The sequence below is a fragment of the Camarhynchus parvulus genome, chromosome 2 (genome assembly GCF_901933205.1).
Source record: "Camarhynchus parvulus chromosome 2, STF_HiC, whole genome shotgun sequence".
Taxonomy (NCBI): Eukaryota; Metazoa; Chordata; class Aves; order Passeriformes; family Thraupidae; genus Camarhynchus; species Camarhynchus parvulus.
In genome coordinates this window covers 29059774-29077399 of record NC_044572.1, presented here as the reverse complement: position 1 = coordinate 29077399, position 17626 = coordinate 29059774, and the positions used below count along the sequence as shown (strand labels likewise).

The 17626-nt window shown below is 35.4% G+C and overlaps 1 protein-coding gene across 1 annotated transcript in view; it reads left to right on the top strand.

Annotated features, from left to right (window-relative positions):
• Positions 1-17626, top strand: part of AGMO (alkylglycerol monooxygenase) — a 186396-nt gene that overhangs the window by 87903 nt on the left and 80867 nt on the right. The window contains exons 6-10 of the mRNA XM_030943230.1: positions 8949-9015; positions 10504-10569; positions 10675-10754; positions 11652-11786; positions 12268-12384. Coding sequence (XP_030799090.1) covers positions 8949-9015; positions 10504-10569; positions 10675-10754; positions 11652-11786; positions 12268-12384 — 465 coding nt within the window. The remainder of the gene's footprint in view (positions 1-8948; positions 9016-10503; positions 10570-10674; positions 10755-11651; positions 11787-12267; positions 12385-17626) is intronic.

Here is a 17626-nt window from a genome sequence, read left to right as displayed (position 1 = left end):
TTGGAAATAGAGTATGGTGGACTGATCTGATCTTCTGGCCATGATAAGAAATATCATTTTGCTTTTGTTTTGCTGCTAGTGTTTTGGTTTGTGTTTGTTGGTTGTTTTTTCTTTTTCTTTTTGTTTTGTTTTTTTTTTTTTAATTTATTTTTTCTTAATCTTGAAAGTATCATCTGTACATCTGTAAAAGGTAAAATCAGTAATAATCCAATGTATTAAGCAGAATTGTGAAACTGCAGTAGCTCTTGAATTTGATTCTAGAAGGTCACTTTGAATTCAAAAAACATATGCCAAGAAAACCTTTATTTTTTCATTCTAGTATATTGCTTCATTTAATGAAATAATGAATGTCTTTCCTTTAATTTGGCCATGTTAGACAAAAATAGACACAGCTCTGTCTGATGTTCCCTTTCATTTAAATTAGAAACACGCACATCTGTCCCTGTCAGGTTACAAGGAATCAGAAACTTACCATTCAGAAGACTTTTGCTAAAAGTGATCAAAGGGATGAAGGTAATTAGAGGTGATTACAGCCATTCTCCTAGTCTGATGTTCAAGATTGTGTCAGTGAATATTCAATGACATGATGATTTAACTGGAATTCCTAGAAACAGGTGATATCATCCACAGCCTATTGCATACTGTCGTACTGTAACAAAGATCCAATAAATTATTTTAAAAACAATAGGAAAAGAACTGTTTGTTGATTTGCATAAAGAACCAAACTCTGGTTTACAAAAGAAAGTTCTTGCCCCATTCCTGATAGCTGATGCTTTTATCACTCATAAATTCATTATTTGTCTGCTGCAAATTCTCAAATCACATTTTTACTCTGGAGTGAAAGAAAACAAATTCAAAAAACACCAGGAAGGTAAACATACTTTCTTTAATGCAGACAGTGACTTTGTAGGTCCAGCTAGGCTATATATGCAATACAGACATCAAAACTTAAGCATGATTCCAAGAAACAAAGAGATCTCACTGCTTCAATCCAGCCTGTCTGCCAAAAGGGCTTATTAGATTTTCTGACCAACCTGTAGGATCAAAGTCTTGTCATCATTGCACTTGCCAGAACACAGAAAAGGGCAAAGCTGACAACACTATCATTAAACACAAATACTTGCAATAACTGTAAAATAAGTTCCAGTTTTCCATGTTTCACTTGCCCCATGAGGGGAGAAAAGTATTTTCTTTCTAGATATATAAGGCATATAACTCTACTTTTTGTTTTAAACAAAAAGAATAACAAAAGAGAGAGAAAATAAAACATTCATAAGAGAGCACACTGTTCCTGTCCTGCTAAGTGTACGTTGTGCTTGAACACAGTGTAATCAGGAAAAACATAGCAGGATGAAGTTTGGAGTTCCTTCCTGGGCACAAAAAAGCTCAGTGATGATTCAGAATGCCAATGCTCCGCTTTAGTAGTGTCAGGATGAGCCTCCTATTTTAACTCTGTGTGGCTTCCTATTTTAATACTGCTGTGCACCCAATAGCTCTGAATACAATATGCAGCACAGGAGCCATGATCTTTTTCATTCAAAAGTGGCTGTTGCATGATAATTAGGGGTATATTGGTGGTTTGCATTTGATGGGCAGGAATCCAGACAGAAGAATCCTCCCTGTTGAAGCTGAGTCGATATTGAGGCCAGAAATAAAAAGTTTATAGGACAAGAACATAATCAGTGACTGCAATTTGGATGCTAGTAGTTAAGTCCTAGAGTTTGAGTGTTGGCTTCTGTTCCTTTCACCAAAGACTTCTTGCAGGCAACAGCTGTGAAATGTTCACTTCAGCAACAGTGGGCCTGACTATTGCTAATCTGTCCGCAGAAACCCTAAAACTAAAGATTGTACTTAAAGAATTTTATTTAGGTCACTTCTGTCTATTAGGTCCCTGGAGAATTAGCAAGATAAAAGTGAAGTGAGCTACTTAGAGATGTAACACAGTTCAGTACATTCTGCATCCTGGAGAAATAATCTAAACAACTCATTTACCAAATAAATTTAATGTAATAATGAATTGATATCACATGAATAATGTTAGAGATTCTGATCTTTGTTTAAAAAAACCCCTCTTTTTCCATCTTAACATATTACACATAATGCTCTTGAGTTTTTCTCATGGCTTGTACTCATTGAGAATCTATTTACTTATAGCTTCAAAGCCAACAGAAAATTTGAAAGACACTTCTTTGTTAAAATCACAAAGTATAGGCTGCTGAGTGTTTTTTTTATCTGTTTAGAAAGGAAGATGAAAAGCCTCACTTGGCTATATTTTAGTTTATTTCAGGGCTGGCATACTGATTTATGACTTTTGGGTTTTTTTCCTGCAATTGCCAGAATGTATTTGTCAGGCTGCTGAAAAATACTAAAATTGTATAGCAATTTTTCTCCTGGAGTTTGTTTAAAATGCTTAACTTGATGTATGACTGAAAGTGTGATTTGCTCCATGCTCTGCTATTTGTAATGCTGCAATTAAACCAATCAGTTCCTGTAAGTTTTTTCATTTTTAGCGGAAAAATTGATTGAAATCTCCTCTGTGTGCTCACCTTTCCCACAAGGCTTAATTAGACCTATAGAGAAAACAAAAAGGTTGCATCCAATTGTTGAAACAGTTAATTTAATATTCATGTAAGATGCCAATTTGATTCAAACCTTACCTCCTGGTTGAAGTGTAAAACAATGGAAAGTGACAACAGCCTGCCTTCAAGATAATTTATTATAGACACATTTCTTAAGTCTGTGTGTTTATTATATAAATATGCCCTAAATCAGACTGTCCATTAAAACTAGGCTTTCACCTCCCATTCCTACTATCCAGATTTATCAGAAATTCACCCTCTATGAAACTCTTTATGATCCCAACATGCCTGATTCCTCTCACTTGTTTTATTTCTAAACTATGAATATTGTTTTTTCACTCCTCAGTGTGGAAATTCAGCTATATCCATTTTACATGCTTACTAGAGTAGAAAACTGCCTAATCAGATAGGAAAACAGTTGGCGGTGTATAAATCAGAGTTTGCCAAGGATTTCAAAGTGTGAAACTGGCAGACGAGCACTTATCCCAGGAGTTCTGCCTTTCCTCAGCTTCCCTGTAGAGATTTTACATGGCAAATCTGGTCACCAGAGCCATCTGTATAAATACATGGGTGTGTTGTCCTGAATTAACACAGCAGCTCTACTGGGGAATGTAATTAAGGTCATATTTTAAAATTTCCCCACCAGACTGTCTGAAATACAGATTTATATGCCAGGAATAAGAATCTTACCTTGATTTTGATGAGGAAATGACTTGTAATATATGTTTTACTACCAACTAGTCTAACAGAAAGCCCAAAGTTAAGTTCAGAGTACTCCATAGTGATGCTCCAGGGATGAATTTACCCCCTTCTGTCCTGCAGATCAGTAACACCATGATATTGAAAGTAATGCTGTGCTACAAACAGCTTTCCTTATGCTCAAGGAAAAAAAAATCAACTCTGAACTTTTTATATGCGAATAGTTTTACTGTAAGGTTGCCTGCTTTACTCAGTTGACATTCCTTCCTAACACTGACATTGAAACAGAGCTAAGTAAAGATTCATGTGGTAGTGGTGACAGGAGGAGTTGTTACACAAGATGTAAAGTTTCCCTTGGATTTCATGTCACAATTTTTTCTCATTACTTAAACAAGAACTACATTGAAGTGGTGCAGGTACCAGGCAATAAAGATTTCCCTTGGTGCTGACAAACTCTGAGACCGCAGATGGAGGTGCTTACATGCCACCAGAGATATAACATAATGTTCTTTCCCTCTAGGCAAGGGATTGCTGTCACAATGGAAACATCTTTATATAAGAAGAAGTATTGTAGGAAAAAAATTCATTTAGTTTCTATCATCTGTATTGGAAGATTTCAATTCCATGATATTTTATTCAGTAGTATATGAAAAGTATTTCTAAGCATGCCTTATTTATTACAATGCTTTTGGAGTTGCTTCAATTATTGTCAGTAATTCTGCTTTACTGTTTAGTGATACCCAAGTATAGCAGAGGAAATACATTGGTTTTTAAAGAAAAGAAAGAAAGAAGAATACATGTTTTGTGGGAACAACTTTTATAACATATATATATGACATGCCTACATATTTGATTTGCAGGTAGTTTATTGAGTCCATTTCTAAGGATTTTGACAAGTGAAAAATTATTTTTGTGGCAAGGGATGTTAAAAAATGAAGGAAACAGGAAAAGAGTTTTGTTGGAATGTTGCAGTTCATCTATGGGTCATTGGCATGGGAGTTTAGGTGCACATGATGTGTTAATTGAGAAAGGAAGAATTGCAGACAGGAGTTGATTTAGATCAGTAGGTGTCTGTACCAGGGAAACAAACACAAATGTAAACCCCCAGTGTCATAATGGTCAAAATACAGATAAGGTTGTCATTGGACAACAGTTGGAGTATTTCAACTTTTAGGGTATTGGTAGCTATTTTGCTGTATTCCCCAGATCACTTTAGTCGATGATACATAGAATAAGAATATTTTATATTCACAAGCAGACCTTTTTTTCTTCTGAGTAATATGAAATAAGTTTTGGAGTACTGATGGCAGGGTTATGGAGCAATGACATTTCAGCTATTATTTTTTTACTTTTTAGAATACTTTCCAATAAAAAGGTCAGATACAAAAATTAGAGTAGCAGATTTTTTAAAATGAAAATCCCAATTATGAGCATAAAAACTAAGCTGATCTGATCTCATTTGTTTGGTGTTCTTTAAAAAGTTTATTTTTTTTTCTGTTATGTGATCATGAAAGCTTTTACTCTAAGAAACCGATTTGAATACAGTGATATTGCAGGCTGAAAATGTTTTTTTCTTTGAATGGCTGAAACTTAGTGGTCTGTGTGCTTTGGCGACTGGTTGTAATTGCAGTGTAAGCCAGGTTGTTGGTACAAAGAATCCTTATGAGCTCCTTTAAACTTGCCATTCTCCAAAGAAAACGTCTGGACATAATAAAGACACAGAAATGGGGATAGACTGACAGATGAAAGGTAGATGGGTAAGCAGGATACCTGCCACTGCCTTTCTTCTCTCTGGATTATTCTTTTGAACTAGGGCTATTGCTACACCACATTAAATGTTGCTATGAGTCACTTATTACAAAATTAATTTCTTTCAATATGACTGCAGTAAGTTCCTGTCAGCTTGACATGACCATGTCAGAATCATATCTGGTAAAAATTGTCTTGCTATCCTATCCAATTTACTTAGGTGAAAAATCTGCTTCTAGGAGTTTTGCCCCAGGTAAGATGGCAGAATAAAGAAAAATTCAACAATTTTAAACAAAAGAGCTATGTTGTTTGACATGTACATGCTGCAAGAGCTTTCAAAATTGAGCTTTTTAGTGGTGATGTATTTCTGTATGCTGGAAAGATATATGGTTATATTTATAGCATTTATGCATTTATATTTTTTTTGGCACCAAAGTTTTTCCTCTGACAAAAGTTTTTTTTGGTTTTTTAGGAATGAGCTAAATATCTACAAGTAAACTTACTGATGGCAAAGAAAGTTTCTAGAAATAGCACCCTGCACTATTTTGACTATCTGGTGAAAAAAATATTTTTGATGTGTTTTAGACAAAGCATTGATTTATGGATTGCTAATGTCAACATACTAGATTTTTGCTTCATCAGGTAGAGAGTTTTGCACCCCCTCTGAGCTTTAAAGTCATGTGGTTTGATTGTTGTCTCAGATGATATTTTCCTCAGAGTGGGGCTAAAATGTCTTTGCAATGGAGGTGACCTTCCGTGAATAATTAATCAAAGGAGGCTTGGGTATCAATCACTAATTATGACATAGAGAAGATATTTCAGTAGATTTTTAAATTTCATCACTCAAAGAAAGACTGTTTTAAAGGGTGAGAGCAGTTTCACTATCCAAAGAAAATACTTCCACTATTATTAGTCAGAAAAATTTATTTAAAATTCTGCATATAAATTTATATAAAGTTTTACCCTGAGGTCCTTAGAGAGTCCCAAGACAAAAAGTTCTACTTTAGCATAAGGATATACTGTGTAGACTTTAAAAAGGATGAATTTTAGTTTTAAAATTTTAATTCAACCGGCTGGATATTGAGACCTGAAGGCATTCATTCTGAGGACATTTTGTTATAATCCACCTGTAGGATAAAGGTGAAGACTGCTAATCCTTACTGATTCCCTGCTCTCCTAGTGCACACTTGGTTTATTTTTACAAAAACTGTTAAAATATTGAGCTAAAATTATATTCAAACCAACTGGATCAAAGTTAGTTGTGGTCTATTAGATAAATCAGTGCTCTCTCAGGTGCTGGGCTGCAGTTCAATTTAAAACATTTGTCTCAGATTAAATTAATTTAATGGTCACATCTCACATATCTTAAAACAGTGGGATGTTCTGCTTGAGAAAGGCAGAAAATGGAACTAGCAGGAATGATGGATTGTTTCTTACCTTTAGGTGGTCTTTTCAGACTTGAACTTATTTTGAGGGAGAGCTGATCCTGCTTATGTTGTCCTTGGCTTCTGAGTTAAATGAAACAAAACAAACTTGTCTCGGGATTCTGTTTTTCCAGTCAAGTGTGAGCAGGATTTTAAGAAAGATGGACCAAATATTACAGTTCTATGTAGATGAAGAATTTTCGTATTTCTATACTCCTTTAATTACAGAAATTTTCTACTTAAACCAATTAAGGTGATATTATTTTTGCAGTTTTTGAGGAGGAAAAATGAAAAAATGTTACTTTTTCCTTTTATTATCTTTACCTGATTCTTAACAATTTAAATGCATCTGAGGAATATCCTAAGTCTGCTTTTTGAATCTAAGTCTACTTGCACTTGCAGAACTGTAAATGAAAGAGATATGGAAGTGCTGTATTTCAGGGCTTTGTTCTGTAAACCTTAAAGGAATGAAAATCCTTTTTTGATTAATGGACCTGCTCTCATGAGTAATGACTGCCCCTCTAAATGTTGCTTGTGGTTTTTTTGCCATTATTATCTTATCTCTATTATTATATTACAGATCACCCCTTTTGAGTAATAAATTTACTAATTAAATTCTCTAAAAGGAAAAGAATTATAGATTCTTGGATTTGTTTCTTAAGGTCTTAGTATTTTTATTTAGCTGTTTTAATGCCCCCTGCTCTCTTTTAATTGCAAGACATTATGGCCATAATAAGACATGGTGAATAGATACCATTTCAGAATATATTGTGAATAGATGTCCTTTTTGATCATCCAGTGATTGCATCAATTTGTGACAGATGGATTTGTGTTTGGGATTAAAGAATACTTGCTGTGTTCAAAGAAAATACTTCCACTATTATTAGTCAGAAACATTTCTATTTGTTTGTTTGTTTGTTTGTTTTCAGTTTATTGCTTATTTTGTTTTATTATTTTTGTTTGTTTGTTTGTTTGTCCACACACTTCTGTTGAGCTAACCAAAGCACCAAATTGGAAGTCAGTGCTGACTTTCCTCTAATTCCATAGTAGCTGAGAGTACCTAATTTAGCAGAAAGCCTGCCCACACAAATTTAATTTGTCAGCATTTTCTGACAAAGCTTGAAACACTAGAGGTGGCTTTTGGCAATGGATACTTTCTGTAATTTTTGGGTTGGTACTAAAATGATCAAAGCTATCTTTCTGTACTGTTGAGTCATTGCATTAGATTGTAGCTCCATGATAAATTTATGCTGATCTACTGTCTCTTCATGCCTCCAACTCATGACAGTGACCATACATTGGACCAAAATCAGGAACTGATCTAGTTAAACTGACTTAGAAAAACAAAACAAAAGCAGTTTTGGTTTGCATCAGTTCCCCAGGCAGGTTTGTTGTCTTAATGCATTTGTGCCAGGGTCAAAGAAGGTTACTGATAGAAGAAACAAGCAGTCAAATATACTGAAGGGGGAAGGAGTATTTGTTTCTGGGTCAATGGCACTTATTTGTAGACATAAAGTGTTTGCAAAACTGGTATCATAGAGTTGCACTGAATCTCAAGCAGTGTCACTGGGTAGGGATAAGAAAAATGAGTGAAACAATTTGTATGGAATCACGGAATCATCAAGATTGTAAGTGACCTTCAAGACCAGAGAGTCAAACAGTCAACCCAGCATCACCAGAATGACCCCTAAGCCATATCCCCCAAGTGCCACATCCAGATGCCTCTGGAACTTTTCCAGAGATACTGACTCCACCACCTCCATGAGCAATTTATTCCAATGTCTAAACACTCTTCTTGTGATTTTTTTTTTTCCTAATATCCAATGTGAACCTCCTCTGGCAAAACTTAAAGCCATTTCCTCTTGTCCTTTCATCTGGGACATGGCAGAAGAAAACGACCCACACCTCTCTACAGCCTCCTTTCAGGGAGTTAGAGAGCAGTGAAGTCGTTCCAAGCCTCCTTTTCTCCAGGCTAAACAATCCCAGTTCTCTCAGTCACTCCTCACATGACGTGTTTTCTAGACCTTTCCACATCTCCCTTGCCCTTCTCTGGACATGCTCCAGCACCTCAATTCCTTTCTGGAAGTGAGAGGCCCAAAACTGAACACAGTACTCAAGGTGCAGCCTCACCAGTGCTTAGTACACTGGGACAATCACTTCCCTGTGATTCCATCCTATTATCAGCTCATGATTGCCAATTTTCTCAAAGATTCTCATGGAATAAAGATAAAAACAATTCACTTTTAGATCAAAAGAAATTAGCTTCTGGATCAAAAAGAAATTTAATTTATAACTTGTATTTTAATATTTTTGATGAAAATGTTTGTAACTGTAATACAGTGATATAGTTCAGAAAAAGATATTGCACCTCTGTCTTTTTATGCAGTTCTCCAGAAGATAAACATCTTTTCTTTAGCTTTTCCTTCTTTTCATTTCCTTAATTCTTCTTGGTCTTATACAGTATTTTCAAGTTCATTAAAACATTACATTTTTTAAGGTTATCACCAAACTTGGGCCTCTGGAATGGATACTTAATACTCCCAGTCATCACAGAGTTCATCATGGTAAGATAAAAGTGGAACCTCTTATTCCTTTTTTTTCCTCAGGGCCACTATTTGTATAGTAATAGTAATATAGTAAAATTGTACTGTAAAATCAGTTTTAGAGAAAGACTTCAATTTTGACCTCTACTTCAGAAGTGGTCCCTGTTCAGTTAGAAATTTCACAGTTTTTTTTAAAAATATAATCAGAACTTATATTTAATTTAAACATTTTTATGTTCAAGGTTAATTAATGAGGAGAAATTAAGTCAGGATAACATGAAATAGTTAGAAGACTTTGAGGAAAACAATGCAATGTTTTTAAGTATGAATAGTGATAGAAAAATACCTCATCCTTTCTTGGCTACTGAATCATCAACACTCTTTTGCACCCCAATTCAAGCACTGTATATGTGAAAAACTTGGCTAGGTTTTAGAAGAACTTTTAAATATTTTAGTGGAATTTGATTTCACCCGTTTGAATTATCGGTAAATCTCATTTCACAAAAGTGCATAATGGTTGATTTTTATCAGTGTTCACAGGCCTTCAAGACTGCACTGCATGTGTAAATTGTGCTAATAACTCTACTGCATACTGAAAAATGTCATGAATGTATCTGAGACACAGAAGTGTATTTCACAGATGTCCTTAGCTCATTCAGTGTGCAGAGACAGTAAGTTTAAAAAAATGGGGGAATGGAAGAACAGTTTGAAACAGACTGAAATGGAGCTACGTGTGCAGAGGATGTTACTAATGTTTATTGTATCCTCACAATCACTGTGTCCATAGTGGTGGTGCTCTAAGTGTCTAGTCCTTAAAATTTGCACAACTACTGGTAATCCTCAGGGAGACACTCTGCTCTTACTTTTTCAGCTGTAAATCTGAACTAATGCTCTCATCCTAATTGGAGTCAAGGTAAATCATTATGGAGCTGATCAGGGGCTGTACAGTTGCTCCAGACTGTCTCCACAAACTTAGGGATGTGTAACCAATGCTTCTTCACTCCTAACATTGAGAGGACTGCTTATATACAAATATATTCCCTAGAAAACTTAGAAGGATTTTTTCAGTTTTCCTCACACTGAAATTAATAGTGCAGGATCAGACATGTGACATAGAGGATAGAGACACCTGACAGATATTAATGAGATAACTACACCTATATGTATTTAATATATATTTTCTTAGGTGTAAACTGATGGATTCATTTTTGTTTGCTTTTAAGTTTTTCTTTTATAAATATATTGTGACCTGGTTTCGTCTCCAAATTTCAGAGATATTTTGGACATGATGCATTTGATTTGTAAGTTTGAATCTGAACAGAAAGAGAGCAATAAGGCTATTAAGGAAAAAAGAAATATATATAGAAATATGAGGAGTGGTGGGTTAGCTGTCTTCTAAAGTTATTTTTAGATTATAATGTGACGGAAATGATGATTTTTCCTTCATAATTCAGTTCCTAGTATTCTGATTTACCGTATTACTTGTCTCATAATTGATTTTTATTATAGGTAGAAATCCTTACTGCATTGACAAAAATTATGGTGGCACACTCATTATCTGGGACAGGATATTTGGTACGTAAAAGAAGGTGTTCTCTGTCATGTTGAATCAGTGTGGAAAAAATATGTATACTTTTGAATTTGATTGTTTGTCATTCTTTTGTTTTCTTCTTCCATCAGGAACATTTGAGGCCGAAGATGCAAAAGTTGTATATGGCTTAACACATCCAGTAAATTCATTTGATCCCATCATGCTCCAGGTGCTATAGTTTTTATCACTGATTCTGATATCTTCAACATTCAGTTATATTCAAAAGAAATTCGTCTCTTAGGCACTGTTGAAGCCATCCTTGCATTGCTGACCAGTCAATTACATTATCTACAATTTCTTCAGTACTTCATTATGAGACAGCCATTTCTACTCACTGCATTGAGTATATGCAGAGCTTGTAGTAATCATGAAAATATATAACAGTAAAATTAACAAATAATTAAAACAGTGATATATAAGGTGTTGGACTGAATGAGGTGTTTTGCAGTTCAATAATAAATAGTGAAGCACAGACAAAAGCATATAATAAAAAAAAAGAAAACTAATTAGTGTGGTGCTTCTTAGACTTATTGGTTCAGGTTTCAGTTAAGCTAGGTAAAAATTCTCTGCAAAAACATGAGAAGCAGTGGAATCCATATTTGCTTTTCATGATTGTTCAACCAAGGAGGAATCTCAAAGAAAGAGAAATTTTACTGTCAGGGCTGGAAAGTGGGAGGATGTGCAATTATATCCATTTCAGTCAGATACTAAGTAATTTCATTACTGAGAGTGTGTCATTTCAAGGTCCCAGTAACCAAATCATACCGCATAAATATAGCTATACAATATGCCACTAAATACTCAGGAGTGATTACAGGAGACACAGATGGAAAAACAGATTTTCCTCTGAGCAGAAGTCATTGTAATCCTCACCAAATTAACCAAGGGCTTCATATTGCTTTTGCCTATTTCAGCCAGGTTTTCTGAACTGTCATCATCTATTTCTAATTTATTCTCTTTACAGAGTTTGAAAAATCATTTATTTGAAAACTAAAAATTAATAAAATGCAATGTTTTATTAATCTTTATTTTGCAAACAATGAAAAATTGCTTACCTTTTTTTCAGTTACGTCCCTTGGCTCATATTTGGAACACGTTTTGGGCCGCACCTGGATTCTGCAATAAGCTTTCTGTCATATTCAAAGGGCCAGGCTGGGGACCAGGCAAACCTAGACTTGGCCTTCCTGAGGAAATCCCAGTGGTAAATAGAACATGCACAGGCTTTCAGTTGTGTGTAATTTACTTGGGCCTTTTAATGCTACTGGATCAATGTTAAAAACTCTACACATGCTATTTTAAATTAGCAAATTAGCAGTCATAAAGCATGGGGGAAGATGAATTGGGAAAAGAAACTGAAGGAAATGAATGTTTTAACTGTGGGGTTTTTTCTTTTTATTTGATGGAAAAGGCGTGTTTTTTAAGTTATTTTTTCATTATTCATTTCCTGAAGAGATTTTCAAATTTTTTTCTATGGAGTACAGTAATTTCTCCTTTTTTTCAGGTGTGGGAATGCACAAACACACAAAGTTAAACTGTCTCAAACTAGTATATAAATTTGACAGTAAATTATCTTTCTTCATTTAGCTGTCATCCCTTTTGTGTTTTAAGTGTAAAGAATATTAAGAAGCAACAGGCCAGAGCAGGTCACTCTTGAAAGCAAGTAACTGTTTTGTTTTATACAGATCACTGGAAAAGAAGTTCCCTACAACCCACATGTACCAGTTTATCTTAATTGCTATGCACTTGTACATTTTGCTGTAATAGTGGACTTGTACATTGAACTTCTTGCTTCTATGACTGTAAGTAATTCCTTCCCTTATGAAATAATATCTCCTGCTAACAGCAATGACACACAACATGTTTAAATATTAAAGGATTGGGCAGCAGCTCTACAGCCAACTCATATCTTATTTGAAGTACTAAAATGATAACTAGTTTCTGTAAAAGAATTCACCTAAATGGCTAAATATATAACCCCATGCTATTAAATATACATTTGATTTTGTTTAGTAAACATTTTTTAATAATAATATCAGTTATTTACTTAATATAAATAATTTGCCTAAAAGACATATATGCCTACTTTAGCTTTTAGTACCTCATGAGGCTTGAAACTATGGAGTTTTAGATGTTAAGATTGGTCATACTATTAGATGCCCAGGCTTTAGAAGGAAGATTGCAATAGCCTTGCAGTGCTTTCACATGGGTAGGTTGGTGTCAGCATTAGTTCAGAGTTGGAGGAGCATAAAGTCAGGGCAAATTTTTCTTCCAATCTCCAACATACAAGAGCATTGATAGAAGCACAGCAAGGAGAGGCATGGATTTATCACCACAGACTTGCCTAATGGGATCTCCATGGTGACTGGTTCCTCTGTGGATAGCTGGCAGCCTGTGAAGGTGAACTACAAGGCCATGTCCACCTAAAAGAAATGAGACATTAACTGCTTCCAAGGTTTCACATCCTTCCAAGCTCCTTGTTTTTCTTCCTATCTTTCTCCCTCATGTACTAAAGCTAAAATTTCATAGCTATGAAGCAGGATTTAATGGATATAATATTCCCACAAATAAGTCAAAAACCTCTCAAGATGTACAGAAACACCACAAAACTCTCTTAGTTTGATAAAATGCCCTTTGGTCTTCTTCTTAAACCCTTTCTAAGACGCCCTTAGTTAAAGAGCAGTGCTCTTGCTGTGTTTGTGTCATCCACATTGCCACAGGCAGGCTGTAAACACCCAGAGGGCCCCCTGGGTTCTTCAGCCTTGTCCTGGCATGCTCACTTGGCAATCTCCAACCCTTTGCCAGCGGTGGTCACTGCCCCCTGCCCGCCCCATTGGACACTGCAGGATGTAGCATTCCTGGTATAATATAAAAGCTACCTCAGGCATATTCTTTGGATTAGTATGGAGTTATTCTATGTGCCATGTTTACTTCTGCAAAGGGTCACGCTGCACTTGCAGGGAATTAGGAGATTACTAAATCATCTGAGGCTTAGTCTGTTATAAGGACAGGGAATTAAGCCAAAGGTATGAATAAATACCTCCAAAATACACAAGTCAAACAGTATACCTGATTGCTAATGTGCCTGTATTGAGAAAAACCTCTGCAAGATTTTCCAGAATACTTCTAGATTCCTACATATGCATAGGAATCAAACTCTGTGTTTGAGTTTTTTCCATTTGTTTCATTTTGCACTCAAAATGGTTTTTTGGGTCTTTTTACTCTATGCTGTTGCTTTTAGCAGCCAGAATTAAGGAGTCTGATTTTTTTTTTCTATTTTATTCCTTATTGTTTTGGCCTTTTTCTGATCCTAGAAGGAAAAATGGATGGTCCACATTATTTTATCTGATGGTAACTGCAGCTGTTTAAGAATAAGTAATAAAGAAAGTTGAAAAATGCACCCAAGCCCCAGATAATCACTAAATTCTTTCCATCATGGAGGAAATGTCCTGAGGATCCTCCATTTATGAACTTACTGTAGAAAAGCAACTACAAAATTCTCTGCACAAAACTGCAGGGTAATAAGGTAGTAAGGATGAGGGGAGCACAGGGGCCTGGAAGCACCTCATCTCAGGACATAAACCTTCAGCGTGGGTGTAGAAAGCGCTGGCCCCAAGGCAGAGTTCCTGCATTGCTCTGCAGCACAGTGGAGAAGCTGTCATGAGAAGGAAGCTTGTGTATGAATAACTTTACTTGGCACAAAACCTTTCTTCAATATCAGTTTTCCACTACACTGAGTTATGAAATGTCTATGGATACAACTGGAACGTTCTGTCTGGCTATGAATTATGTCATAACTGTGGCATAGCTCCATAAATGGAGAAAACTAACTGTTTTCCTCATCTTTAGGTATAAGTTCCATTTCATAACAGCCATAAGACACAGCACACAGCTATTACATTTCTCAAGTGATTACAGTTGCTCAGTGTTTGGTCTCACACCCTGTAGAAGTGTTAAATTTCTCTATCCATAAAGAGCAACCATATACCTTCTGTCTGAATGACCTACATTTAACTTATGAAAAGAGCAAAACAGGAAAGAACAAATATATATTTTCCACAGGAGAGAGCATACAGTGTTTGTTTTCTGTATAGTGATCTGCACTACATCCAGTGAATAAAAATTGCTTTCTGAGCTCTGCACATCTAGATCTGATCCAAAGCCTCTTGAAGAAATGGGATTTGGATCAGTCCCAGAGAGAGTGCTAGGAGTGTAAAACTGCAGTACATTCAAAGCAAAAGTCTCATAGCTCCAGAACTTCAGGTATCATATAAATCAAAGTGAAGTGCACCTTAAACACATTTTGCAGTGTCTTTTTTTTATTGTTAGATACTATAACATTTACTGTGCTTATAATTATATGAATATGTGAGCAGTTTCAATTAGATGGAAATTAGTAAGATCTCTTGAAAGTTAAGAACACAACTAATGTATCCATTCAGTAGGACATCACCAAGTACAGTGTATATAATATTGCTAAGAATTAACTTTTTTTTTTCCTAGGAATTCTAAGTTAAAATAAATTCATACAGCTAACAACACCTAACAATAGAAAATTCATAGCATCATATTATCATTCCTAATTTGAATGTATCTGATCATCTGATGTATGAGATCAGGGCAGCTGTTAACTTATGTAATGTGCTGACATCATTCCTAGAAGTTCTTTTGGACCGCTGGACAAATCAGAATGAGAAAATGCATCCATGTTATACTTCCAAAGGAATAAAAAACCTGGTTCTTTGCAGTATAAAAAGTCAATTTTGACTATTTTAATGCTTATCTAAATACATATTTGAAATAACATTTCCTTTGTTTAAATGAATTAGTTTTTTTCATCACTAAAAAACCATAAAATAGTAATGCTATGGCATTCTGTTGATTACAAAGCCGTGTAAACTTCTTTCTACATTCTATAATCCCCTTCCCCCCCATTTTTTAAGGCTCAAAGATATTTTTAAAGCTTTAAATGAAATGAAAATCCAACAGAAATATTTTTTTCTGCTTGATTGCAGCCAATAACCACATTGCAGAGTTGTGGCTGACTTGTAATTGGGGAACCTGCTGTGGTCCCACATGCTTCTCTGTTTATACAAATACTCCAGTATATAAATACTCATTTATTTTATATGTACATCCATGCATACTATGTTTAGGTGGAACAAGGATGCTAACACTAATGAAGGTGTAAAAGGCACATTCTTTTTGCACTGCTGCTTGCAGTGCATAGATTTGATATATTATGTTAGTTTAGTGATATAACCCACTGACTATTTTGTTGATTTTGGTAGAGTAATGCCTAGAAAATGGATGCCTCAGCTGCCAGCATCCACTTCATAGGGTGATACATGTTTGAAAGCAAATAAAAGAATCATGGCAGCATATTACTATACCAGTGGAACTATAAGAGAAAGTTAGGGAAGCAAACTAACAGTGGTAAAAATTACGCTATATGGCTGCTTTTCTAAAAGATGTTATTCCCAATAGCATCATGGTGTATTTCTCTGAAAGTTTCTTGGTAATCCTTGGCTAGCAGTACAAATGAGGAATTTTTTTTTTGTTGTATGTGATTGTGGTGTGTGTACCTACAGTGAAGGGTAACTTGCACCTTCTACCTTCATGATTCCCAGTAAGGCTCTCTGCCTCACCCTTCACCCCTCCAAAAGCTGATGTTTTGGGAAGTGGAAAGCTGCCACACTGTGCTCAGGCATTACAGTGCCATGCTTTTGCATGAATCTGATGATAGCAAATTTGAAATTAACCAGGTTGTGCTGTAGAGTCCTCCAGTCCATCACATTCTGGGCCAGAGTGCATACTCACCATAAGGAGTTTTACAAATAGCTAGTGTTCAAAATAGTATAGTTCAAGTAGGAGTGTGTCGGAAGAGAAATGGAAATTGGCCTGAAAAAACAAGTGTGTAAAATATGATCACACCTGGCTCGAGTAGTTATTATGCCATAGAACCTCATATAGCATTTTAACAATTTAAAGATAAAGGCTTGTTTACATTTGAGTTTGATTTTTTAAAATGTTACAAGGTTGCTTCAGTTCTTCTCATTTATGAAAAGACGTTAAAATGTATTTCTATTCCCTTTTTTTTTCTGGAACTCCATGTTTAAAACTGATCTGAAATGTATTAATTTCCTGTCAAGTTCTTAGTCTGTGCTTTATTCTTCTGTGTTAGATATATGTGGGGGATAATTTTAATTCTTTTTCCTGTTCTAGTAATGTAAATTAAAATATATCTTTAAGCTAAGAAAAAAGTCCTCGATAGAAGTTATGGGTAAAACTACCACTAAAATATGACCCAAAATTGGCTGCTTTTAGGAAGTGTTTCCATCATCCACTCAAATCCAACTCTTAATGCAGTACCAAATGTAGTCTTTAGGCTTGCAGTTTAGCTAATGGCAAGAAATGGAATTCCCAAAGTGCTTAGCTTATTCCCACATTCCCAGTGTGCTCTCTCCACAAGTTTCAGCAAAAGCTTAGGTTAATAACGGGTTTTAGGGCACTTCAGTGAACTTAAAGGCAGGTAGAATGAATCTGCATTATCTTATCTGCTGCTATCAGCTTTCTGCAGCTGGAGTCACCAGGAAACCCACATGCCTGGGACAAGCTAGAAGTTTGGGATCACTGGAAAGGCAGAGAAGTTTGAAATCATGCAGCTCTTTAAAACTGGGATCTAGGGACACCCTTGCTCATTCATAGCATGTACTGTTGAATCCTTTCTGAAGACAGGTATTAGCACTTGTATGAAAACCATTGCAGTTTCATTAATTTTCCACAAAGTGTGATTTTAGACATATATTGTAATGTAGCTACTCCATGACTTGATGGAAATCTGGATTTGATGTTTAGTTCTCTTTCCTGCCTAATATACAAAACCTTGCTTCTCTAGTGCTCTACCACTGTGGGAGCATTTTTCAGACAGTCTACAGGACCTGGTACATCACAGTGCAAACAAAGAAAAATCAGACCCACCTGGCAAGAATGAATAGATTTTAAAAAATGTGTAATTTTTCAGTTTAAAAGTGAGGACAGTCT